The sequence below is a fragment of the Castor canadensis genome, chromosome 11, assembly GCF_047511655.1.
Source record: "Castor canadensis chromosome 11, mCasCan1.hap1v2, whole genome shotgun sequence".
Classification (NCBI taxonomy): Eukaryota; Metazoa; Chordata; class Mammalia; order Rodentia; family Castoridae; genus Castor; species Castor canadensis.
In genome coordinates, this window is record NC_133396.1 from 12,866,793 (window position 1) to 12,893,578 (window position 26,786).

Consider the following 26,786-nt stretch of genomic DNA (forward strand, 5'->3'; position numbering starts at 1 on the left):
CATAGAGTTAGTGCCCATGAGTGGTAGATATTACTATCATTTTGGTGTGTTCTTTTAGTCCTATCATATGGTACCTCATAAAATGGCATGGAGACTGCAGTTTACTACCACATATCATTCACAGATGTAAAGATACCATGTCAAGCTGATTTTAAAATCACTATATATGAAACTTACAAAATTGAATGGTTTAATTTATCCATCTGCAAAGTGAAGCGGTATTTACTTGTAGAATCATTCATGCAACAGAGGAATGACTGGGATTCCCTAAATGATAGTATTGGACAACATTGTAACAACATATATAGAGAAAGTTCTGGGCTTCATATTTCAAGCAGAGGCAAGTATTCAATTGTTGGTCTTACAGCAAAACTACATCATACAGCAAGACATGGATATAGAGACTCAGAGTTCTTTTATTTTTCCCTAAAGGAACTCAACAATTGTGCTGCTGATTTAACCCAGAATTATTTGTCATTTTGAATTATGTTGTCAAGTAGCCCTTAGGTGCAGTGAAATGGAATACCACAAAAAGCACAGATGGTATCAACCTGCTTACATCACAAAGGTAGGTGTGTATCTCCTACTCTTGTGAAACGTGTTTCAGTCTGGGCTTGTTTGAGTGTACAGGCTGGTTTTACAACATGAGAGAGAGGAAAGAGAGGAAAGAGAAAGAGAGAGAGAGAGAGAGAGTTGGTTTAAATAGTTCAATATGACTAATTTTTCTTGATTTTTAATAAGACTGAAATATTAAAAGCATATTTCACCTATTTATATACCCATGAAAATGTGATACTAATCCATGAAAAACTGAGAATTGAATTTAACTGTGAAGTACAAAGGCTTTGATGTTTGATATGTGGGTTGCATTTCTCCTTTTTGTTTTGGTTTTACTTTGTTTCTTTTCCCAATGCTTACCTGAGAAGATTTGGCAAGCTTCTGAGTATATTCCTTTTCAATCTGCTTCAGCCTGCTGTTGGCCTGAAAAACACACGTACATGAACACACACACGGTGACCTGTGAGCTTGGTATCTCTTCCACATGCTTATCACCAGGCAGCTGGGATGCCCGCCAGCTGCACCGCCCTTCTGGGGCAGCCAGAAAACCACAGGGCTTGTCTTTGATCTGACGCCAACTATTCATCACTTAAAAAGCTAAAAAAAAAAAAAAAAAAAAAGAGAGAGAGAGAAAGAAAAAAAAGATCTCTCCTGCCAATTATTAGACAAACACAAGACTTCTGTGGACAGAAAGAGAAAGGGAGGAGAGACAGAAATAGACACAGCAGAAGTGTGAAAACCCAGAAGGCAAAGGAAGGGGAAGAAGGAAGAAACAGGGGAGGGGAGAGGAAGAGAAAGAGGAGACAGGGATTTGGAGGAGGAGAAAAAGTAGGTGGTAAATTTAATACTCTTTCACCTGAGTTTAAAAATAAAAGAAATAGGTGCTCCTGGACAAAGGCAGATATGAGAATTTTGGACTCATTGAGCAAAGAGCTGATCTCCCACTCTGTCTAACACACAAGAGCTGTCTTTGAAGTGACAAATATATCTAAATCAAACAGAATAAGTTCACATTGCTTAGAACTTGATCATCCCTGTGCCACTTCAGCTCTGATGCTTTGGCTATGACCTGCATTCTGCTTTCTGGAAGCACTGGGAATCTTAATTTATTCTCAGTGTTCAGAAAGGTCACAGTGACATGCTGTGGCTGGGTCTTTTTCCATCAGCCACATGGCCTTCCTTCACTCCTGGGAAAAGTTCTGGTTATTAACTCTCATGACTTCCTCTTGTCTACTTGTCTGTCCATCTGTTCGCCTGCCCTCCACCCAAAAAAAATCTGATTGTTGTGCCTCTCAGGTTAATCTCTTTTTGTTTCTTTTTTCATTTCTTTGTCTTTTAATTTTCTCTTAGAGTTTCCTTAACTTTTACTTTTAAACTTTCTGTTGGATTTGAAAAAATTTCTTCTAGCATATTCATAATTTCTAGGGGTTCTTTCTTGTTCTCTGAAACAGCAGCATCATCACCCCCTTTTACAAATGAGCAAATTGAAACACAACCTGCCCAGCATCATCTAGACAGGAAGTGATGGAGCCAAGACTTACTGCCCCCACCTAACTGGCCATAGATCCCAGTGTTCCCTCACCTGCAGCTCACCTCAAATGCCTCGCTGCATGGCCCTGAGTTCTCCTGAGGCTATTAATCACATATCTATATATGTGGCTACCTACCTATTTGTCAACAACTATCTGTATCTGTCCACATGCATATTTAAATGTTTTTCTGTGAGACTGAGGAAGACTATAGAAAGTAGAGAGATCTCCCATGCTCATGGACTGGTAGAATCAACACAGTAAAAATGTCTATACTCCCCAAAGCAATCTACATGTTTAATGCGATTCCCATCAAAATCCCAATGACACTCATCAAAGAGATAGAAAAATCTACCGTTAAATTTATATGGAAACACAAGAGGCCACAAATAGCCAAGGCAATACTCAGTGAAAAGAACAACGCTGAAGGTATCACAATACCTGACTTCAAACTATATTACAAAGCAATAGCAATAAAAACAACATGGTACTGGCACAAAAACAGACATGAAGACCAGTGGAACAGAATAGAGGACCCGGTTATGAAGCCACACAACTATAACCAACTTATCTTTGACAAAGGTGCTAAAAATACACGATGGAGAAAAGACAGCCTCTTCAACAAAAACTGCTGGGAAAACTCGTTAGCAGTCTGCAAAAACCTGAAACTATATCCATGTTTATCACCCTATACCAATATTAACTCAAAATGGATGAAGGACCTTAATATCAGACCCCAAACTCTAAAGTTGGTACAGGAAAGAGTAGGAAATAATTTGGAACTAATAGGTATAGGCAAGGACTTTCTCAATGGAACCCCAGCAGCTCAGCAACTAACAGATAGCATAGATAAATGGGACTTCATAAAACTAAAAAGCTTCTGCTCAACAAAAGAAATGGTGTTCTCTAAACTGAAGAGACCACCCACAGAGAAAATATTTGCCAGCTACATATCAGACAAAGGACTGATAACCAGAATATATAGGGAACTCAAAAAACTAAATTCTTCCAAAATTAATGAACCAATAAAGAAATGGGCAAGTGAACTAAACAGAACTTTCTCAAAAGAAGAAATTCAGATGGCCAAAAAACACATGAAAAAATGCTCACCATCTCTAGCAATAAAGGAAACACAAATTAAAACCACACTAAGATTCCACCTAACCCCTGTTAGAACAGCCATCATTAGCAACACACTAACAACAGGTGTTGGTGAGGATGCGGGGGAAAAAGGAACCCTTTTACACTTCTGGTGGGAATGCAAACTAGTACAACCACTCTGGAAAAAAATTTGAAGGCTTCTTCAAAATCTAGACAGATCTACCATATGATCCAGCAATACCACTCTTGGGGATATACCCAAAAGAATGTGACACAGGTTACTCCAGAGGCACCTGCACACCCATGTTTATTGTAGCACTATTCACAATAGCTGAGTTATGGAAACAGCCAAGATGCCCCACTACTGATGAATGGATTAAGAAAATGTGGTATTTATACACAATGGAATTTTATGCAGCCATGAAGAAGAATGAAATCTTATCATTCGCAAGTAAATGGATGGAACTGGAGAACATCATTCTGAGTGAGGTTAGCCTGGCCCAAAAGACCAAAAATCATATGTTTTCCCTCATATGCGGACATTAGATCAAGGGCAAACACAAGGACTTTGATCACACAATAAAGCGAGAGCACACAAGGGAGATATGAGGATAGGTAAGACACCCAAAAAACTAGATAGCATTTGTTGCCCTCAATGCAGAAAGACTAAAGCAGATACTTGAAAGCAATTGAGGCCAATAGGAGAAGGGGACCAGGAACTAGAGAAAAGGTTAGTTCGAGAAGAATTAATTTAGAAGGTAACACACATGCACAGGAAAGCAATGCAAGTCAACTCCCTGTATAGCTATCCTTATCTCAACTAGCAAAAACCCTTGGTCCTTGCTATTATTGCTTATACTCTCTCTTCAACAAAATTAGAGATAAGGGCAAAACAGTTTCTGCCTGGTAGCAAGGGGGTTGTGGGGAGAGGGAAGGAGCGGGGAGGGGGGTAAGGGGGGAGAAAGGGGGAGAAATGACCCAAACATTGTATGCACATATGAATAAAAGAAAAAAATGTTTTTCTGCTCCTAGAGGGTGTTTTCTATTCACTTTCCCCAGCCTGTGTTGGCTACTGTCTTTCACTTCCTATACTTTCCTCAAATGTCTAGTGTCCTCTGGTGTCCTGTCTTATTTAAGGTGAGGCCTTGTAAAGCTGACTAGAAGAAGCTCCAATCTGTACAGTCACCCACAAGGTGTTACACAGGGGCCTGGATTCTTCTGTGACAGTTTCTGACTGGACTTTCTCTTGGGCCAGTTTGCAGAGCCCCATCCTATATCCCCCTGCCTGGCCTCATAGATCTGAATCCAGGGTTTTCAGCAGGATGCCTGGGTATTGAGGCCAGTCACTCTTGTACGACTCTGTCTTCATTTTTGCCTTCACTGGTACCCAAGTCCCCTCTCTCATTCCATGTCTACAGGAGCAAAGGGGGGGCAAATAAAGGAGGATGGTCATGGGATAACCTGGGTCATCCAATCTGAGTCTTCTGGCTGCTCCTTACCCAGACTTCTCCACCCACCCTGTGCCCAGTGCCCCCTTCCCAAAGCTAGGCAACAGGAAATACTTAGCTGTTCCTAACAGGCATCCTCCAAGCCCCTTTTCTCCTGAAAGCTGTTCACATTTTGGTATGCTTGGTTCTGCCAAATCCATTTTGGGTCCAGCCCCTTCTCAAGTTCTAAAACACTGCTCATTTCTCATGTGTACTGGTGTCTTACCACCTATTCTCTTTGCAAAAATTACAATATGAGAATACTGATGCCTGGGTTACATCTCGAGGTTTTGGTTTTACTCATTTGGGGAACAGCTCAGGCACTACCATTTAAAAAAATCTCTATGGCTATTTCTAATGTTCAGCCAAGCTTAAAAACCACCCTTCATGCCTTTTCAATTTTTTTCTTTTTTCCTTTGTTTTATTTTCTTCTTTATTCCAGTGCTGGGAATAACCTACTGCATGCTAGTTAAGTACCCTACCACAGATCTGTAACTCCACCCTCCCTTTCAATTTCATTCCTTGTACTTCAGTGAGACTTTCTCAGGGAGTGGAGATAAACAGGTGAGTTCTGTCTACTCTGTTTCACTGGTAGCAACTGATTTTTTTTTTGGATGCCACAGTGGGATGAGGAAGCAACCCACCTGGGCACTTTACTCTTATAGCATAAGGCCAGACTGGTAATTGCTGGAAACCTTGTCTGTCTGTCTATCTATCTATCTATCTATCTATCTATCTATCTATCTATCTATCTATTTACCTATCTACCTACTTACCTATTTATCTCTTGTAGATTGGGAGATCCCAGAAGACAGGTCCTATCCCTGCCATATTACTTGGCACACAAATGCCTCCCTAATGAGTGGATTCTGTACACAGCCCTTTCCTTTTCTATCACCTGAGCCCATACTTCTGAACTCGTCCTTTCATAACCATTGGTTTCATGGACTTAAGTTCAAAAGAAATTCTTTATAGCGTTTATCCCATGAATCTCTGCAGCTGTAATCCCATTGAGTGCACAGGGAAGTTTTGTTTTTCTTTTTCCAGAGTAGACTGGGCATGTGACTATTGCTATTTTTCTAGTAAGTTGTCAGATTCAATTCTAACTCTGTGATTAATAAAGCCACTTTACATTACTGAATTAGGGCCACTCTGAGCCTCTTGAGGTTTATTGGTCTTGGTTCACATTCTGCCAATGTTACTTATCACAAAATGCTTGATGAAGTATTTGCTGCTTTTAAAATAAATACCCAGAGAGCTCTTACCATGTGCAAGACACTGTTCTAAGTGCTTTAAAAATATTTACCCACTAGAAAATCCAAAAATTAATTACAGTATCATAGGACTAAGTTACTTTTAAGAGATGCTGGTCAGTGCATAAAGCCTGTGTCTCAGTGGCAGCTCCTCTGCAGAGTCTGTGGCTAGCTGGCCCTCAAATCTCACAAACCCAGACTTGCTCCTTTATAGTTAAACAGCCAATTCACTCCTCCATTTTAGAACTACGGCAATGAACAAAACAGACAAAAGTCTCTCTCTACCTCTGTGGAACTTCTGAGAAAGTAAACAACATAACTTGTGCTAGGCATGGTAGTATATGCCTGTAATCCTAGCTACTGAGGAGGTGAAGGTAGAAGGCTCTTGAGTATGAGGCAAGCAAAGTTAGTGAGACCCTCTCAAAAGCAAAATACAAACAAAAGGGCCGAGGTAGAGCACTTGCCTAGCATATATGATAACATAACTTTTTAAAGTAATATTTTAGATGGTTTGATTGTCACAGAGAAAGATAAAGCAGGCAAAGGAAACGGGAAATGATAAAAGATATGGGTACTTTGTAATTTTAAGAACATGGAAGTCTTAAAAGGCCTCCCTGAGAGGGTTACATGTGGATAGGCACCTGCAGGAGATGAGGAGACCATGGTGAAATCCAAAGCATTCCAGGCACAAGGATGTACAGGACCCTAAGGCAGCACAAGTGCAGCACGGAAAGGGCCCAGTGCAGAGGGCAGTGTGTTGGATCAGTGGGCAATGCCTTCCTCAAGTGAGATGCATTCCAAGAGAGAACAAGAAGACAGATCCTACACAGACCACATGTGATTATAAGGAATTTTGTTTTTGTGTTTGGCAGTACTGGGGTTTGAACTCAGGGCCTCATGCTTGTTAGGCAGTAGGTGCTCTACCACTTAAGCCATGCCTCTAGACCTTTATGTTTTAGCTATTTTTTAGATAGGGTCTTAAGGTTCGTGTCTGGCCAGTCTACACTATGATCTTCGTAATTATGCTTCCCTCAAAGCTGGGGTAACAGGTGCATACTACCATGCCCAGCTTTTTATTGGTTGAGATGGGGTCTTGAGAACTTTTATGCCCAGGCTGGCCTGGAACTGCCATCCTCCTGATCTCCACCTCCAGAGTAGCTAGGATTACAGTGTGAGTCACTACACTTGACCAAATTTGGGTTTTAACATTGGTAAAATGAGAAGTTACTGAAGTGTTTTCAGTACAGGAGAAATATATAACTTGACTTAAGATCACTTTAGCTTGCTTTGGGTAAGAATCAAACAAAGAGGCCAACTGAGCACCTACTGCAAATAATACAGGGCAGCCAAAGAGGAGGTGGTGGGAAGTGGTCAGAGACTGAGATAAAATTTGAAAGAACAATTGGATATGCTTCCTGATAGAAAGAGATAAGTCAAGAATGACTTCAAGGCTCTTCACAGTGGCACATCAGTAATCCCAGATATGTGGGAGACAGATATCTGGAGGACTGTGGTTCAAAGTTAGTGAGACCCTATCTTATCCAGTAAAGTTGGGTCCACTCCTATTATTCCAACTGTGTGGGAAGCATAAACAGAAGGATCACTGACAGGCCAGCCAGGGTAAAAACATAAGACCCTATTTGAAAAATAACTAAAGAAAAAAGGGTTGGGAGCATGGCTCAAGTGGTAGAGCAAATGCAAGGCTCTGGGTTTGAACTCTGGTACCACCAAAAAAAGAATGCCTTCAAGATTTTTGTCTTGAGCAAAAATCTTGAGCAACTAGAAAAATGAAGTTAGTATTGCTTGACATGGGAAAAGTCATGAGGGGGAAGAGGTTTTAGGAGGATGATCAAGTGATCAGTTTTGGACATAGAAAGTTTAGAGATATTTACTGCACATCCACGGTTGAGGTGAATATTGTGGGAGGGGTGTAGGTTAGAAGTATAAATTCAGAAGTCCCCAGTATATGCACAGCATATGAAGCTATCTACCACATGAGATCTAAGAGGCCTAAGAATAAGATCTAAGAATATTTAGCCCTGCATCTATGGATATTAAGAAGCTGGAGAAATGAGGAAGGAAGCAGACAGGAGAAATAGCCAGAGACCTAAAATACTAGGATACCATGGAATCCTGAAGGCAAGTGGAGGAAGGGTCAAGGTCAAGTCAACTGTGTCAAATGCTACAGAGAGGTCACGTCAAGTGAGAACTGAGAAACTGTCCCACAGGACTGACAGCAAGGCCGTCCTTGGTGATATGGATCAAATTTTGGTGTAGTGTGAAGGATAAAAGCTGTACTGGAGGGGCTTCAAGAGACACAGAAAAAGGAGGCATTGGAGTAGAATACAGGCAATTTGTTCAGAATTTTGTTATGAAGAGAAAGAGAAATAGGGAGGGGACTGTAGGGAAAGTAGGTATGGAAATGACAGAACTAACAGCATGTGTGTAGGTTGATGAGAATGATCTAGCAGCAGAGAGGGAAAACAGATTTACTGAGGACATGACCTTGAATAAAGGAGGGAGGATGTGTTAGAAAGTGAACTGTGTCCTCCTAAATTCATAGGCTGAAGACCTAGCCCTCAATCCCTTAATGTGACTATATGTAGAGATAGAGAGCCTCCCTTAGAGAGGTAATTAAGGTTAAATGGTGTTATAGGGTGGGGACCAGTTCCACAGAACTGGTGTCATTATAAAGGAAGAAGAGATACCAGATATCTATTCTCTCTCCTCTCTCTCTCTCTCTCTCTCTTTCTGTTGGTGTATACATGGAAAATAAGTCATGTAAGGACATAGTGAGAAGACAGCCATCCAGAAGTAAGCACGAGAGGCCTGACTGGAGAGCAACACTGATACCATTTTGATCTTGGGCTTCCAACTTCCAGAGCTGTGAGAGAGTAAATTTCCACTGTTTAAGCCACTTGGTTTGTGATATTTTGTGATGGCACCTGAGCAGACTAATGCAGGGTGCGATCTCCTACACCACGAGAGGAGATGGCCTTTGCTACAGTGCAGGCCAGTGTGATCACAAAACAGTGGTGAGAGGTCCTGACTGCTCCCATTTTCTCCACAGAGTAGGAGGAAAGGCACATCAGCTGGGGGAAATGCAAGGAGTGAGGATGGGCATGATACAGTCACCTAGGTGGGAAAGGGAAGGGCCTGGGAAGCATAGTGTAAGTCTAGATTCCAGGAAGCACTAGGGCCCATTTGAAATTACCAATGTTGAATTTAAAGTGAGACTAGTTTGTATTATATAAACACCTCTAGAACTTGCTAACAGTTAAATGCAGCAGCACCAATACTTTGGAGATGAAAAAGAATAGAAGAAATGCAACTTACAACTTTTATTTTACTCTAAATCACAGCTTCATCTTAACATAAATCACAGCTGCCTGCATTTCTGAACCCCTCCTAAATAAGTCTAAAAAGCTCTGGGTTGGTACAGCTGAAAATTAAAAGCTAATCTGTCATACAAACTGTTCCTAAAACATTTTGAATACATTTATTCTCAGGATAGTACTGACTATACATTTCATTTCCATATATAAAATTAAATTAGGTTTAGTTATTTTAAATCAAGCCTTAAAAGCCAGGCATGGTGAGGCATGCTTGTAATCTCAGCACTCAAGGAAGCTGAGGCAGGAGGATTATGAGTTTGAGGATAGCCTGGGCTATATAGCAAGACCCTCTCTCAAAAAACAAAATGAAACAAAACAAACAAAAAACCCAATTTCTATACAAAAATACAATTTTCATACGATCACCTGCAGCATGGCCTGCACAGAGGAACAATAACAGAAGAGAAGAAAAAGCAGGATCTTGAAGCAGGCCACTTTTCTGTAGTAGTGGTAGTTGCTGTTGTGTTCATGTTTGGCTTTCTCGCTGCTCGCATGCATGACTGGCCAAGCCCTTCCCTCCACCTACTCAGCAGTCCTCTGGGTTTGCTAAGCCTCTTTCTCAGGTCACGCTCTTTGTTAACAAGCCCAATGTGTTGGCCTACTTCTCCTGTGCAATTTTTACCAGAATCTTGGGTATAAAGCCCAACTGAGGAAAATCATGCTATAAATTTTCCTCTAATCACAGCTTTCCATGTACCTCACATGTTTGATAAGTTGTATTTTCATCTAGTTCAAAATATCTTAAAATTTTTTATCTTTAAAATAAAAAATCTTCAAAATATCAAAAAATCTTGAGAGTTCTTTGACCCAGGCATTATTTAGGGTGCTATTGGATGAAGTGGTCAAAGGATGTCCATTATCCAGTGGATTGATGCTGTCGTCTTTACTGCTTTTTCTGCCATAGAGGGTGTTGGAGTCTCTACCTATAATCTTAATAGTGGATTCATTTATTTGTCCTCAGAGTTCTATCAGTTTTTGCCTCACATATCTTGATCCTTTATTGTTAGGTGCACACATTAGGATTATTCTGTTTTCTTGGAGAGCTGACCGTTCATCATTATGTAATGTCCCTCTATCTCTGACAACTTTCCTCACTCTGAAATTGGCTCTGTGTAAAATTAATATAATTACTGTTGCTTTCTTCTGATTAGGGTTAACATAGCATATTCACTTTATATCTATATGTGAATTAATTCAAAGCAGCTTTCTTCTAGACAATGTATATTTGGGTCTTGTTTTTTGATCCACTTTGACAATTTTCCTTTTAATTGGGATGTTTAGGCCATTGACATTCAAAGTCATTAGTAATCTAGTTGGATTAATATCTAGCAGTATTTCTTGCAGGTTTCTATTCATTGTTTTTGTTCATTCCTATTTCTGCTTCCATTCTTTTCTCTGTGTTTGTGGTTTTAAGTGAGCATTTGATATGATTCCATTTTCTTTCCTTTCTTAGCATATCAGTGATACTGCTTTTATTTTTAGTGGCTCTCCTATAGAATTTGCAACATATTCCACTTTCAAATAATACTTTACAAGCAGTGTGAATTACTTATAGTCCTAATTTCCTCCTTTTTTTTTTGTGGGACTGGGGTTTGAACTCAGGGCTTCATGCTTGCAATGCAGGTGCTCTATTGCTTGAGCCACACCTCCAGTCCATTTCTGCTCTGGTTAGTTTGGAGATGGAGTCTCTTGAACTATTTGCCCAGCCTGGCTTCAAACTGCCTGATTTTAGTTTCCCAAGTTGTTGGATTACAGGTGTGAGACATTGGTACCTGGCTTCTCCTGTCCTTTTTATCATTGTTATCATTTCACTTACACAAGCCTGGATAAAAGTATGACCAAATACCTTGTAGCTATTATTATTTTGAATCTGTTAAGAATATCTTCTAAGAATAATACAAACATTTACCTTTAGTTATTCCTACTCCAATGCTTTTTCTTTCTTTATATAAGTCTAAATTTATGACCTATATCATTTTCCTTCTTTTAAAAGAACTTCTAACATTTCTTGTAGGACAGGATCTACTGGCAACAAACTTCCTTAATTTTTGTTTGTCTGAGAATTTCTCCTTCACTTTTGCAGGATAATTTTTTTAGGGAATTGAATTACAGGTTTGTGGGGTTTTTTTCTTTAAACACTTTAAATATTTCACTTCACTTTCTTCATACTTGCATGGTTTTTTAGAAGATGGATGTAGTTTCTACTGTTGCTTTTTTTTGGCAGTACTGGGGTTTGAACTCAGGACCTCACACTTGCTAGGCAGGCACTCATAGAGTGCCAGCCTTTATTTTTTTGTTGTTCTTTTGTTTTTAGCATTATTATTATAATGGAGTACATTGTGACACAAAAGTTCTTGCAATATATCATAGTTGAATTCATCCTCTCTGTCATTCTCCCTTTTTTTCTAGTGAGTATTTTTGAGATAGGGTCTCACAAACTGTTTGCCTGGGTTGGTCCCAAACTACGATTTTCCTGATGTCTACTTCTCAAGTAGCTAGGATTACAGGCGTGAGCCACAAGTGCCTGGCACTGCTGCTGTTTTTTAGATAAGGTGCTTTCCATCCCTTTCTGACACTCTTCAAATTCTTTCTTTACCTTGATTTTTTGTATTTTGAATATAATATGTCTAGGTGCAGTCTGTTCATCTTTTGCATTTATTCCAACTAGTGTTCTCTGAGTTTCCAGACCTGTAGGAAATTCCAGACACTGATTTGGGAGAAATTCATAGTCATTATTTCTTCAAATATCTCTTCTGTTATTTTCTTTCCTTCTTCTCCTTTTTATATACCCATTATGCATGTTTTATCCTGTGTTCCAAAGTTCTTGGATACTCTATTGTTTTTATTTTCAGTCTTTTTTTCTCTTTGTGTTACAATGTTGGAAGTTTCTACTGAGATAGCCTCATAAGCAGCAACTCTTCAGTCAGCTGTGTCCAGCCCATCAAAAGCACTCTTCATTTCTGTTAATAGTCTCAATCTCTAGCAATTCTTTTAAATTTTTTCTTAGAATTTCCTTCTCTCTGCTGACATTGCTCCTTTGTTCTTATATGCTGTGTACTTCATCTGCTAGAGTTCTTAGCATATTAATCATACTTGTTCTAAGATCCTGAGCTGGCATGTTTACCTTTCTGCCACATAGAACTCTGGTTCTGAAGCTTGCTCTGTCTCTTCAAACTGTTCTTTGCCTTTTAGTGTGCCTTCTAATTTTGACTTGATAATCAGACATCATATACTGGATATAAAAGACTGCAGTAAAAAGGCCTTTACAATATGGTCCAAGTAAGGTATGGCGAAAAGGAAGTGTTCCGTAATCCTATGATTAGTGAGTTTCTGCCCTTGGGCTGCAAACTTCACCAGTGTTGCTCAGTTTCTCCTAGTTAGGTCAGAGGGAAATGGAGTTGTTTACTTCCCAACCCCCCATGTGGAAGGCTAGAGTGGGCTGCTATTGGTTATTTCCCTTCTACCAGGTTGGTTAGGTTCTGAAAGATCTCCAGCCAGTTAACCTCTTTTAAGATAGCTTCTCTCCAGGGCAGGCCTTGTTAAGGGTAACCTAATGCTCTGTTATAATTCAGATGGTCACTCTTCCCTTCTCCTGATAGGAGCACAGTTTTTCCTGATATTCACTGTGAGGATCTGGTCAAGCTCCTGGAAATAAAACTCCAGACTTGCCAAAACTAAACCTCCAGCAATTCATCAGTGTTCCAGTTCAGGTTCTCCAACTCCACAACCCCACATGGGTTCCTGCAGAGGGCTCTGTTCATGAGTTTCTGCTCTGGTGAGTGCTGATTCTCTGCATCTGCCTGCTTGCCTTTACAAATTTTTAAGGCAGCAGTTTTCCCTGTGAGCTCACCTCTCTGGCACACCTAAGAAAGGCTGTTGAGTTTTCAGTTTGTGCAGCTTTTTATCTATTAGGCTGAGTGGCAACTGCCAACCACCTTATGTGCCTAAGTTCAAACCAGAAGTTGACCAAGAAATAGCATTTAAAAATATCTTCTAGGTAATTTCCAGGGAGAAAAGAGTGAATTTAATGAACAGTCTTAGTAATCACTGTGAGACAATATCAAATCCTCTAACATATGTGTAATTGTATCCCAGAAGAAGAAAGAAGGTTTAATAAATATTTGAAGATATTATGGCTGAAAAATTTCCAAAATTTAAAAAGCTGTCCAAAACCACAAGTCCAAAAAATAATTGAACAAAATACAAGGTAAACATAGAAAACTACATCAAGACATATTATAATGAAATTGTTAGGAACAAGAAACAAAGATTATATCTTAAAAGCAGCCAGAGGAAACATACATTAAAAAAACAAGAATGACTAAGAATTTCTCATTTAAACTATACAAGTCAAAAAGCAACAAAATGAATACTTGAAGCAAGGGCTTCAGAAAAGCCCTTGCTAATCTAAAGTTGCATATCCAGTGAAAATATCCTTCCAAACTGACAGTAAAAAAACAGAAGTTCTCAAAGGAAAATCTGAGAGAATTGGTCAACAGGAGATGTACACTACACAAAAGGTCGAAAGAAATTGTTCAGGCAGATGGACAAAGATACCAATCAGAGACCTGGATCGATTCAAAGGAAAAGATAGTGTTGAACACCAGAAACACATGTGTAAATATGACATACTTTTCACTCTTATTTTAAAATTTTTTAAAAGACAAATTAAAGTTAAAAGCAACAATAACTCAGTGTAGTGTGGAGTCTATACTATTTGCAGAAACAGGGTAAGAATGGGGAAATGGAAGTATAGAGTAGCAAGGAACTTACACTTCACATAATCTGGTATAATTAGTAGGCAAAAGCACACTATAATTAAGATGTATATTGTAAAACCTAGTTAACAACTGAAAAACCAACAGTGCAGAGGTACATGAGTTAAAATTTAAAATTTTAATTCATGAAAATGCTAGAATAATCCAAAATATGAATGAACCTAAATTCAAGAGGTTCAAAATACAGATTGAGGAGAATTCAATATCCTTTCTTAGCAACTGATAGAACAAGTAGGCCAAACATTCATGAGAATATATATGATTTGAAGAGTGCCATCAACAAACTTGATCATTAATCAAGATAGGCTGTATTCTGGGCCATGAGACAAATTTCAATAAATTTAAAAGGGATTGATCTCATACAGAATATATTCTTTGACTCTAATGAAATTAAATATGACATTATAACAAACATGTATTTGATAGTCTCCAAATATTTGAAGAGTAACAAGTATACATATGCATAAATCAAAGAAGAATTTAGAAAGGAAATTAGAAAACACTTTGAAATAAATGAAAGTGGAAGCACAAAAATGTGGGATGCACTTAAATCAGTACTTAGAGGAAATTTTTAGCTTTGAATTCATTTTTTAGCAAAGAAACAAGTTCTAAGATAAGTAGTATAAACCTCTACTTGAAGAAGCTTGAGAAATAATAGCAAATTAAATACAAAGTAAGCAAAAGAAAGAAAACATAATGACAGGAATTAATGAAATATATAGAAAACAAAAAAATGAGAAAAAAATCGAGGAATCAAAAGTTGGTTCTTCAAAAAGAACAACAGAGTTGATTAATTTCTAAACAAATTGATCAGAAAAGAATACAAAAATTGCCAACATCAGGAATGAAAGAGAGGGGATATCTTTTATCAGATTCTATAGACATCAATAAGATAATAAGAATATATTATGAACACTGTATAATTTTTGACAAGTTAGACAGAATAAATGAGTCTGTTAAATGATACAAATTATTAAAAGTGACTCAAGAAAAAAAAGAGAAAGCTCAAACACCTTGTATCTACTACACATACACACACAAACCCCTATGTCTAGGCCCAAGCAGTTTCACTAATGAGTTATATCAAACATCTAGGGAAGAAATAACACAAACTCTTGCAGAAAGTAGAGTAGGCGGAAATTATATTATGATAACTGATTAAAGGAGTGGTATTGCTCCAGTAGAACATGGATTCTACTTCTCTTATCATTATCAAAAATAAGCATCACACTTCTCCCAGACTCCCTTTCTCATCACCCACATTTTCTTCTATGCTGACTCATTTCTATATAACTCTAAAAGACTAGTTTTCCTCATACTCACATGTGCACTTACATGCACACACACACACACACAAACTTCTGAAATCCTGATACAGTCCTGTGAACTGTGTGAGTTTCACAAACATTTCCTCTGTGTTAAGCACATATGTTTACAGAAGTAAAAGACTTAGTGCATTTGGGGAGGAGACAGATAAGTGAATATATAAAAACACTGCATAATAAGTGTTATGAAAGAGACAGGCACAGGTATTATTAAGGACGAAATCTGAGCGACCTTACATCTTCTGTAAGGAGGCGAGGATTAAAGGTAATGATGATGACACTGACAACTATGACAGCAACAACAAAACTACTAATTAGTTTTTCTCTTACTCTGAAACTGAAATAGTTTAAATGCTTTACACATATTGAGAGATCTAAACCTCTCAAAAACTCTGAGATAGCCACTAATTATTATCCTTACTGAGACTGAGACATGGAAGTTAGGAAATGTGACTAAGGTTGCACAGCTAGGAATGAACAGGAATCAACTGGCTGGAAAAGAGAGAAGCAAACTCCAGAATAAGGTGATGTGCAAAGGGGCAAAAAGTTGCAGAGCTGGTGTTTTTTGAGGTGCAGGGCTTTCTTTTCTTCCTACTCAGGCACAGGTCTTGGAAATGTAATCTCTACCCTCTGCCTTCACTGTCACTTACTTATTAGTTCAAGAAATATTTACGGAGCTCCTTGGTGACTACCATTCTTTACTTAGTGGCCTGAAATTTGACCCTGTCCTCTCTATTCAACCCCTCAATGACCTTTTCACTAGTATAATAAGAGGTCATTTTTAATAACATTCTTTTTTTCTGGTTATAAAAGTGAATACGGATTGTAGTGATGGTTGTGCAATTCTTTAAGTTTATTAAAATCATTGAACGGTACACTTAAAACAAGAACATTTTGGTACATAAATTATAATTCAATAGGCTGGTTTTTTAAAAATGTAAGTAACATGTTTATTGTAGGAAACCAAGAAATGAAAAACAATCATATAGGGTGAAGCCTCCTGCAATCTGCCATCCTGCAGAACAATGTGAACACTTTGGTGATTTTCTGTGCAGTGTATTTTTGCAGGTTCTTGGATATTTCTGAAGTCTTAAGCCTGGTTTATTTTCCTCTACTCAGGCCCTCCTAGCTCAGCATTCTAGCTTTGTGAGCTTACAGCAAGGGATGACATAGTAAACTACAGAGAAAACAAAGGAGTCAATTTGGAGCTTGGAACCATAACCCCAATGTCCACTGGATTCCTGGCACAAAAGTCTACTAGAGTTCGTTTTACCCGATCTGCTTCCCCACTCACTTTCAACCTCCAACCTGGAAAGTCTCCCCTGGGGAAGTGGGGCCCAGGCTGATGTGAATGTGAAAGTGCTTATCTTGGGTGTACTCTAGCAAAGGCCCTATTTTGTGCCCTGCCTTCTGGGGTAAGCCTGGGAGAGGGGGAAAGGCTAACACCCCCATGTGGGTAGGGGCTACTCTGAGAGCAAAAGGGGCCTTGTTCTCAGGCCAGGAGGCCAGAAACTGCTAGCCTCAAATTCTCAGCCACGGTGATATGAGTGTTAGAGCCATGGACAGAAATGGCCTTTGTGAAAGTGTTGCAGCAGGCCAGCACAACTGCTGTACCCTGTTCCCTGTAGGCTCAATTCTCCCCCCAAGAGGAAGAATATAAAATTTCCTGGGTATCTGAGAGTGGTGCTGCTGTGGCAGAGAGAATGCCAGCTCTGAAAGGGCTTTCAAGGAAGGAGGAATGGTGGTGATAAGACTTGAGTAAGCTGGCAGCCAAAAGTCAGCAGTCATCAGAATAGATGTCTGGGTGGTGTATGACATGTGAGATCAGAGGCCACACCTCACCTACTGCACCTGGCATGACAGTATTGCTGGGGCTTATCTGCCTCCTGGGTAGGTGGAGAGTGAGTGGACTTGAGGTGACTGAGGGCAAGTGTCAAGTGTCTGCCACACTGCCAAATAGTGACTCAAGACTGAAGCTGAACTTATAGTAAGGTTTTGCCATCTGGGTTGATGGTCTGAGATTTGTAATAGGTATATCTTTATTAAGAGTTACAATGACACTGGTGGTGTTTGGTTGAGATTCTGGCTTGCCAGTATGCCTCCTCTTCACAAAGGAGACATGAATGAAAGCAATGGTAACAAGTGAGAGACAAAAGCCCTTTATTTTAGGCCACCTTTGATGTGCTGAGCTACTGAGCCTCATGAGGTCAAGACTCCTCCTCCCAAACTTGAATTAACATTTGACCATCCTTTGGTCAACCACAGGGTTTAGGAACCTGAAGGAACAGCAAGCTGTTAGGCCTATGGAGAGAGTGGAGGTAGCTGTGCCGACCCCAGCCCTTTTCCCCTTACACAGCATGAATGAGGAAGCAGAAGACATCATCGGGTAAGAGTGATACACAGGGATGCTGCCCACTGGCAAGCACAGCCAGGAAACAGGTTCATTCCAACCTGTGCGGCCTCTGTACATGGAGATGGGGCAGAAAGAGGGAGAGGGCAGGGCAGCAAAAGCATTTTCATCAGTTCCCCCAACTTGGCATTATGTCATAAACATCTTTCCATGTAATTGAAATTACTCCCAAACCTAATTTTTTTCCAAACCTAATTTTTAAAAGCTTACCAATTCATAACATAGATTGAAAGCAAAAAAAAAAAAAATAAAAAGTTTCCACAAATTTAGGAGCAGTGCCCATGGTAGTGAGCAGCCATTGGAACTGGTTTTAAACCTGCTCAATCAATGGCAATTCACTTTGGTGAATGTACTTTTGCAACTGACTGAGAGTTGTCAGTCTCTTACTTCTGAAAGTCACTCAACTGAGGGGACCCACTCCAACAAACACCTTGGCAGGCCAACCCATCAGGCTCAGGGTCACATGTTTCTACTGATGTCATAGCTTTCAAAGTCCCCTCATCCCATCTATCCTGTCCCAGACCCTACACATGATCAGCAGTCCACTATGCTCAGAGACTTGTAAGTGAGAGTTGACATTCCCTTTTAGAGATATTGACGGCATATCAGTAACACGACTTATTGAACCAGCCCTCTATTGCTGGATACTTAGATTGTTCCCAGAACCTTATATTATAAATAACATGGTGGTTATTTATCACTGAAGTACTGATTATACTTATGAGATGAATTCCAAGGAATATATAGAAACATTTCTAAAGCTTTTTATAGATATTGTCAAAGTACTTTCCAGAAAGTCTACTGAATTTACACACACATATTAGCATGTGAAGTGCCTATTATACTATATAGTTGGAAGGATTAAGCATTTTAATTTTAACACTCTCTTTAGCAATGTAATAAGAATAGTTTCTTATTCTAATGTGAATTTCTTTATTTGTGAGAAGGAATGGGCTAGCAGCTTTCAGCACTCTTACTCTTCCCTTCTTCCATGGGAGTAACAGTTTTGGTTGGCACCTGCTATCCACAGTACAGGCTGCGGCAATCAGCCTCCTGTGTAGCGGGGTGAGTGTGTGACATGCCCTGCCCACACAGGTAGAAGTGAAGTTCTGCAAGACAGCTGCTGAAAGCTTCCCTAAGAGGCAGTACGTATGAGAGCTTTGACTCTTCTTTGTCCAATTACAGTACTTATTCTCACTCCTACGGCTTCAGTGCCATCTTGGGACACAAAAATGAGGTCCAGACCATAACCCAAATGGCCAAGTGGTATTTTATCTGTGAAAGAAGTAAACTACCTTGTTAAGTTACTATTCTTTGGGATATTCCATCACCCAGTGATAATTCTAACCCTAATAAATACACTTCTATTTATTGACCATATTTCCTCACTGTCTCCCTGATTTTCTATCTGCTACTAGCCACTTCAATCTAAGCTGTCTACCAGCTCTCCCCCTGGCAACATCAAAATTAAAAATCTCAGTTGGGTGTGATGATACATGACTGTAATTTCATCTACTCAGAAGGCAGAGAATGGGAGGATTGCTGTTCAGGGCCAGTCAGGGCAAAAAAGTTAGGGAGAACCCATCTCAATCAACAATCTGGACATAGTGGTGTGTGCCTGTCATCCTAGCTACACAGAAGGCCAAAGGTAGGAGGCTCTATGTCTGAGGCCAGCCCTGTGTAAAAATATGAGACCCCATCTAAAGAATAACTAAAGCAAAAAAGGTCTGGGGTGTGGCTCAAGAGGTAGAATGCCTCCTAGTAAGCATGAGGCCCTAAGTTCAAAACTCTAATAACTCCCCTCTACTCCCCAAATTAAAAATTCCTACAGTTCTATGAACTTTGAGAACTGAAGCTGTGCTATCAACATTTTTCATCCCTCCATCCCTTGCCCCACATCCAGGCCAGTTAACACTGCCATTTAAACAGTGGGTGCTCAATAAATGTTTGGTGGTAAAATTCACCTCCCCTTCATGACCATTCATGATCTGGGGACATGGATAGGCTTTAAGAATCCATGGAATTCCCTAATATTTTATGCAAAATTTTAGATATATTTTCTTCAGAAGAGGATCCAAATATTTCAACAATGTGTTTTCTTTTCTGTTTTTTCTGGCAGCACTGGGGTTTGAATTCAGGGCCTCATGCTTGCTAGGCAGGCGCTCTAACACTTGAGCCCCAGATTTCAACATATTTTCCAAGAAGTAAATGACACAAAGAAGTTTGAGTGATCTGTCATTGTGGTACTCTGTTCACAATAGAATCCCCATTTGGTTCCTTTCATGGGGTTAAGACTATTACTTTCTTTAGTCCATTGACCTGTCATATTCTCACTGCTTCACTCAATTCTGTTCCTTTCCAATCTCAAGTCAACCATTTTCTCCTAACTCACATCCCTGCCTCCACATGTGGCCCATTTCTGACCCAGACTGCATCACTATGATCACTGCTGCTGAAGAATCCTGCTCAAGTTCCAGCACCATATCCTCAGTACTCAGGCCCTGATAAGATGGAGCCCACATCACTTTTCTGCTTTAATATCCTCTTGTAATACCTTTTATCCTGTGAAGGTATAAACTCCTCAAAGACAAGAGTCTTTGTTCTGTTCACTGATACATCCCAAGACCAACACAGACCACATACACAGCCAGTATTGGTGGAACAAATGAATAAACATTTTCTACTCATAGATTAATGGGGTTCTCCAGACCATTTTTTGTTTTTTTGGTTTACAGCCTCTGTCCTTCAGCCATGTTTTGCTTCAGTCCTACCAATGTATCAAGATCAATTTAAATGTAACACTTTGAAAGCGATTTTAGGCTTTTTTATTTTATTGTTATTATAACAGTATTTTATTTAGTATTTACAGACCTGCCATGGTTGCTCATATAGTCTTTTGAAATTTTTTTTGGTGGGGGGAGTACTGTGGATTTAACTCAGGCCTTACCCCTTGAGCCACACCCCTCCAGTGCTTTTGTCTTTTGGTCTTGTGGTTTTTTTTTTTGTTTGTTTTTTGTCTTTTTCAGATAGGGTCTTCTGCTTTTGTCCAGGCTAGCCTCAGACCCTGATCTTCCTTCCTCTCCCAAGTCCCAGGGATCATAGACATGAACCACCTCACTGACTTGTTCTTGAGATAGGGTCTCACTAACTTTTCTGCCTGGACTGGCCTCAAACCACAATCATCCTACATCTCCTTCTCCCAAACAGCTGGGATTACAGGTATGCACCACAATGCATGGCCTTATTCTTCTTAATAGTTTCTGAACAGAACTTATGGCATGATGTTTAATGAATTAATGAAAAACGGAAGTACATGTGGCTAACTTGGTAAGACTTTTTAGTAGCCTTTGGAGAAAAAGATAGCTATTTCTTTATCTTCACTTAGCATCTTTAAGGTAAGGTAAAGAAGGGAGGCGGAAGTAGAAAGGTTTATGAATCTTTATAAAATATGAATTGCCATACTTCATTATCTAAGAGAACCTGAGAGATAATTTGGGATAAAAATGAAAGTTGGGTATAAAGCTTTAGGAGAGCATACATCCGCATTATCTTCCATTGTGATAAATTTGTTTCATATGTCCCTTCCTGAAACAAGTAATCATGACAGAACAGTGGTGGGAAGCGAATGGACATGGTTGAATTCCTATTGTGTCAGGTGAGGATACAGACGAGGGTAAAGACAAAGCTCCTGATGATGAATCCTAAGACTTTTGAATCTTACTTTGAGTCAAGCATAAATTCTCATTTTGATACAGTCATTATAAGAAAAGATACCTTTTTTTGCAGTGCTGAGGTTTAAACTCAGGGCCTACACCTTTAGCCACTCCACCAGCCTTTTTTTGTGAAGAGTTTTTTTTTGAGATAGGGTCTTGCAAACTATTTGCCCAGGTTGGGTTTGAACTGCCATCCTCCTGATCTCAGCCTCCTGAGTAGCTAGGAGCACGAGCCATCAGCACCCAGCTAAGAAAAGGTACTTTTAAAGAATTCTTTTCTTTTTGTGTCCTTACATATGAATCCCAACTTGAGAAAAGGTAAACCTATTCTAAATTGCAAAACCTCTGAGTGTCACTGCTGCATATTTAATGACTCCTCAGTTTTAATTCATTGCTAGAAAATTGATTGAATCATCTTGGACAGTTGCTTTATTCAGAATCAGAAGCTAATAAATAGGAACTCTAAATGTTTTGGGTCTTGTCATTGCTCTTTTTTTTTTTTTTTTTGGCAGTATTAGGGTTTGAACTCATGCTTGGTAGGCATGTGCTCTACCACTTGAGCCACTCTGTCAGCCTCTGCCTATTCATTTCTAAGAATCTCATGGAGAAGTCACATCCTTTGTTAGAGAAGGAAAAAACTACACAGTTTTTAGAAAGGGTTATGGTATCATTATCAGTATCATTCTTAACCGAGTGTTTATTCAATAAATACTAATAAATCTAGTCTAGAAGTACCCACATATGCCTGAATTTGGCTCAATTTATAAATATATTGATTAATATTGGATATACTACCTGTCCATGTAGAGTTAGTTAGTAGGGTCAATGTTGTGGACTACAATAAGATATATTTAATGGCAGATAACCTAATGAACATCACAGGACAGTTTACTCCCCCTGCCAATAATTCAGAAGTATTGATTTCCTCACTACTGCAACACATATTTCCATGGCTAATTACCCATACATGATCACCTTAGACTTACATGCATTTCCCCACCCCATTCAACTGACTAAGAAAGCAAACTGTGAAACAAGCTTATAGAAATAGTTAAAGAATTCAGATCTAATCATATTTGAAATCTCACTCTCAGAGAGGCTCTGTGAAGCAAAGGCCACAGAAACTGAAAGTCATTTATTACTTGGGTGGACACACAAACGTGAAGAATGAGGGAGGGCAGAAAAACTTTACCTTGCTCTAGGGAAGAAGCATCATTCTCTGATGTGCAAAAAAGAATTCATCATCAAAGACGAAATGTAAATGGGCCCAATTAATTTTAAGAATCTCTACTTCTGTAATACTTTTTATAAGTCTTAGACACATACACATTTATGCCAGTATCTAATGTTGAATGATTTGACAAATGTCAAAGGAAAATGACTACCATGTTTAACTAATTTTAACATGCATAATATATACTTTAAGTAATTACAATATAATTATGACCAAGATAATACATAATTTACATATGGTGATGCATTCTGTGCTATATTAGTTTTAGGAAGTAGATTTATTTAAAATTTTGACTTCAAAGTAAAACATAGTGACACTGTTCAATGTCAAGTAATTTTAATTGAGTTATTGGTCGAGTAATAAATGATTTCAAATCAACTTTTAATTTAGAAGTTAGATGTTTCAATGTGACATGAATATTTTACTTAGTGTTCTGGAAAAATTTCTACTTTTTGGCTCACCTGTATAAGAAAAAGAGAATGTAATGAATATTAATTAGAAAGTTCATGAGACAACATACTTACAAGAAGTTGCTCTATTAGATTTATAAATAGTTTAATATAATATGGTGACCTTAACACTTAAGGGCAGCTCTGTATCCCAGACTGGATTATTTGGAGTTTAGAATAGGTGCTAAGAGGACATTCTTGAGACTGTCATTAGCTGTTCCTAATTTAAAATAACCTAGAGCTTATTCTAGTTTTCCAAGATAGTCTATATTAAGACAGAATTAAATATGTCAATTTGTTTAAAAGTACTATTAGAAATTACTGACAGCAAAGAGTATAACACCAATGCAAAATACGCCCGTTACCCCATTCAGTCTACAAACATAAGGTGAGTCCAGTTGATTCTGTTGCTGTGTAGTTGAACTTCCCATCACCCCACCCAGACCCTCAAAGCCATTACAACCATCTTTTTCATTCATGCAAGTTGCTTTGATTGACTATGCCAACAAGCATTTCCAGGTGGAAAGCAGCAGAGCACAGTGGTAAAGATCACGAGATTTGAAGTTCAACAGACCTGGGTGGTGTGACCATGGGCAAAAGACTTAACATTCCTGGGCATTTTCATAATGTGCAGATAAAGTGGACAGTAAGGATTAAATAGGACTGAGGTTTAGAAATGGACAGATGGTGGAAGTTCAAGATGGCAAGGGATCAGAGAGTGGTGAGTCAGCACTGTAATGAGGACAAAGTCCAGGAAAGGGGAAAAAAGAAAGGTAAGGCATGAATGATTAAAAGGAGCATTTGACAGACTGAGATATTGGAAGTAAAATAGCTGAGTAAGGTTAGCTCTAAGGCATGGCTGCATTTTCACAAATACAGTGGAAACAAAGCAGAAGCTATCTTACTACAGCTGAGCTTATAAAACTGCAGGATCAGTCTGTTAGAAAAGCCAGTTATCAATAGCAGTCTTATAGTCAATTGGTTACTCTTTCTTGTCCATCCTTTCACTTTTTGAACACATGAAAAGAACTATTTGTCTCAGCTTCTTTATGGGCAAAGGAATTTTTTTCCTGATATGTTCCCAAGACTGGGTACTCTGTTGGCTTTCAGAAATGCTAATCATTTTTTACTTGTAAATGTTTAGTTTGTAATAACTAATACATACAAAGGAACAGAACATTTTGTAAGTTTATGAAACATGAAAAAAAAACTCTCCTAACTCAATGAGACAACTTAATTATCTATCCTTTGGGTATGCTTCCTCTCCACTCCACTCTATCTTCTGACCATTCCTGAGAATTAATCACTACCCTGAATTTTATTTATTATCTTGCTTTAAAAAACAGCATAAATGTAGTTATAACATATTATTTTGTTTTACTGTTTTTAGCTTTATTTGAACATAATCATGCTCTATGGGTTTTCCTGCATTAAAACAGCATTGTTTTAAGATTCATTCATGATGTCTCAAGTGAAGCTAGTTGCCTTCATTTTCACTGCTTTATAATATCCAATTTTGTGAATAAATCAAAAGAATTCATTTCTGTGTACATGAGCATTTGGACTCTTCCAAGGTTTTCTATGAGCCATGCTGCTATAACCTCTCCCACACACCCCTCTGTCACAGATTTCTGAGTTTCTAGGGCAGGTTAAGGACCTGAATTGATGGCTCATAAATAAAATGACTGACTTTACAGTCATTTTATTTATGACTGTAATGCCTAACTACTTTCCAAAGCAACACCTTATATTCTCACCATAGTATATAAAAGTTCTTTTTGTTCCATATGTTCAACCTGTTAGCATTATCAGATTTTCTATTTTTAATAACAGCTTTACTATGATAAAATCACATTTCTCAAGCTCACACTTTAAGGCTGTTCAAGTTAGTGGTCTTTAGTATACTTATGAAGCTGAACATCTATTGGCACTGTTAAATGCTACAACATTTCATTGCCTCAAAAAGAAGCCCATGCCCTTTAGCAGGCATTTCCCATTCTCTTTTCCCTCAAGCCACTGCAACAACTAATCTACTTTCTATCCCAATGGAGTTCCCACTCTGAACATTCAAATGCAACCATACGTGTGGCCTTTTGTGACTAGATTATTTTTATTTATCATGTTTCCAAGAAGGTTCATCTATGTTATAGTACACATCAGTACTTCATTTCTTTTTATTGCCAAATTCATCGTATGGATATGTCACATTTTGTTTTTCCATTCATTAGCTAATGAACATGTGGTTAATCTTGATTGTCAACTTGTTTGCATAGAGAGATGCCTAGGAGAATAGTCAAGCACACCTCTGGTTGTGTCTGTGAGGGAGTTACCAGAGATGATTAACTAAGGGGAAAGACCTCCCCTGCATGTGGGCAGCATCATGCAAAGGGTTGTGGGCCCAGATAGAATAAAAGGGGAAGGAGGAGGAAGCCTGGAAGCTTCCTGGCCACCATGAGGTGAGCAGCTCTGTTCCATAGGCTAGCTGGCCATGGACTAAAGCCACTGACACTATGAGCCAAAATAAATCTTTCCTTCATTAAGCCTCTTTTCTCAGGTATTTTGTCACAAGAAATTGACTATCACTGAACATTTGTATTGTTTCCACTTTTTTTTTTTTTTTGGCTACATTGAGGTTTGAACTCAGGGCCTCACACTTGCAAGGCCAGGTGCTCTACTGCTTGATCCATGGTCTCAGTTCCGATTCCACTTTTTGACTATCATGGAATAGTGCTGCTGTTAACATTGTTGTATAAGTTTCTTTAGGAAATATCTTTTCAATTATTATGGATAAGTACACATTTAGTATCCCTACTATGAAAATCTGAAATTTAAAATGCTCAAAATATAAAAGGTTTTGAGCATTGACATGAAGTCACAAGTGAACAACTCCACATCTGACCTACTCTGACAAGTTGCAATCAAAGTATAGGTTCACAATACATAGTTGTATAAAATTACCCTCAGCTATATGTACGAATTGTGTATGAAACATAAATGAATTCCATGTTTAGGCATGGGTCCCTTCACCAAAATATCTCATTATTTGTATGCAAAGATGCAAACATCCCCAAAAAATTGAAATCTGAACTACTTCTGTTATCAAGCATTTAAGATAAGAAATATCTGTATTTAGCAGTAAAATTACTGGGTCATATAGAAACTATGTTTAACTTTTTTAGGAGTTGCCAGACTATTTTCCAAAGTGCACTATTTTACAAGGCCAACAGCAAAGCTGAACATTCAATTTCTTTCCATTCTTGTTAGACTTATTATTGTCCATCTTGTTGATTATATCATTGTAGTGAGAAGCATAATCTCATTGTTCTTATGATTTACATTTCCTTAATGACGAGTGATGTTGACCATCTTTTGCTCCTTGGTCATTTGTATACCTTATTTGGGAAATGTATATTCAAATCCTTGAATTCAAACACAGTTTTCAAAAATTGGGTTATTTGTCTTTTATTGCTGAGTTTTAAAGTTTCTTTATATAGTTTGGATACTAGACCATTATCAGATACATGATTTGCAATTATTGCTCCTATTCTGGGGTT

The 26,786-nt window shown here is 38.6% G+C and overlaps 1 protein-coding gene across 19 annotated transcripts in view; it reads right to left on the reverse strand.

Annotated features, from left to right (window-relative positions):
• Cep112 (centrosomal protein 112) overlaps window positions 1-26,786 on the reverse strand; it is a 459,140-nt gene that overhangs the window by 87,965 nt on the left and 344,389 nt on the right. For 17 of the 19 annotated variants that reach the window (XM_074045313.1, XM_074045307.1, XM_074045308.1 and 14 more), the window contains one exon: window positions 919-981. The exons of the other annotated variants lie outside the window; for them this stretch is intronic. In XM_074045313.1, the coding sequence (XP_073901414.1) occupies window positions 919-981 (63 nt within the window). The remainder of the gene's footprint in view (window positions 1-918; window positions 982-26,786) is intronic. 19 annotated transcript variants of the gene reach the window in all.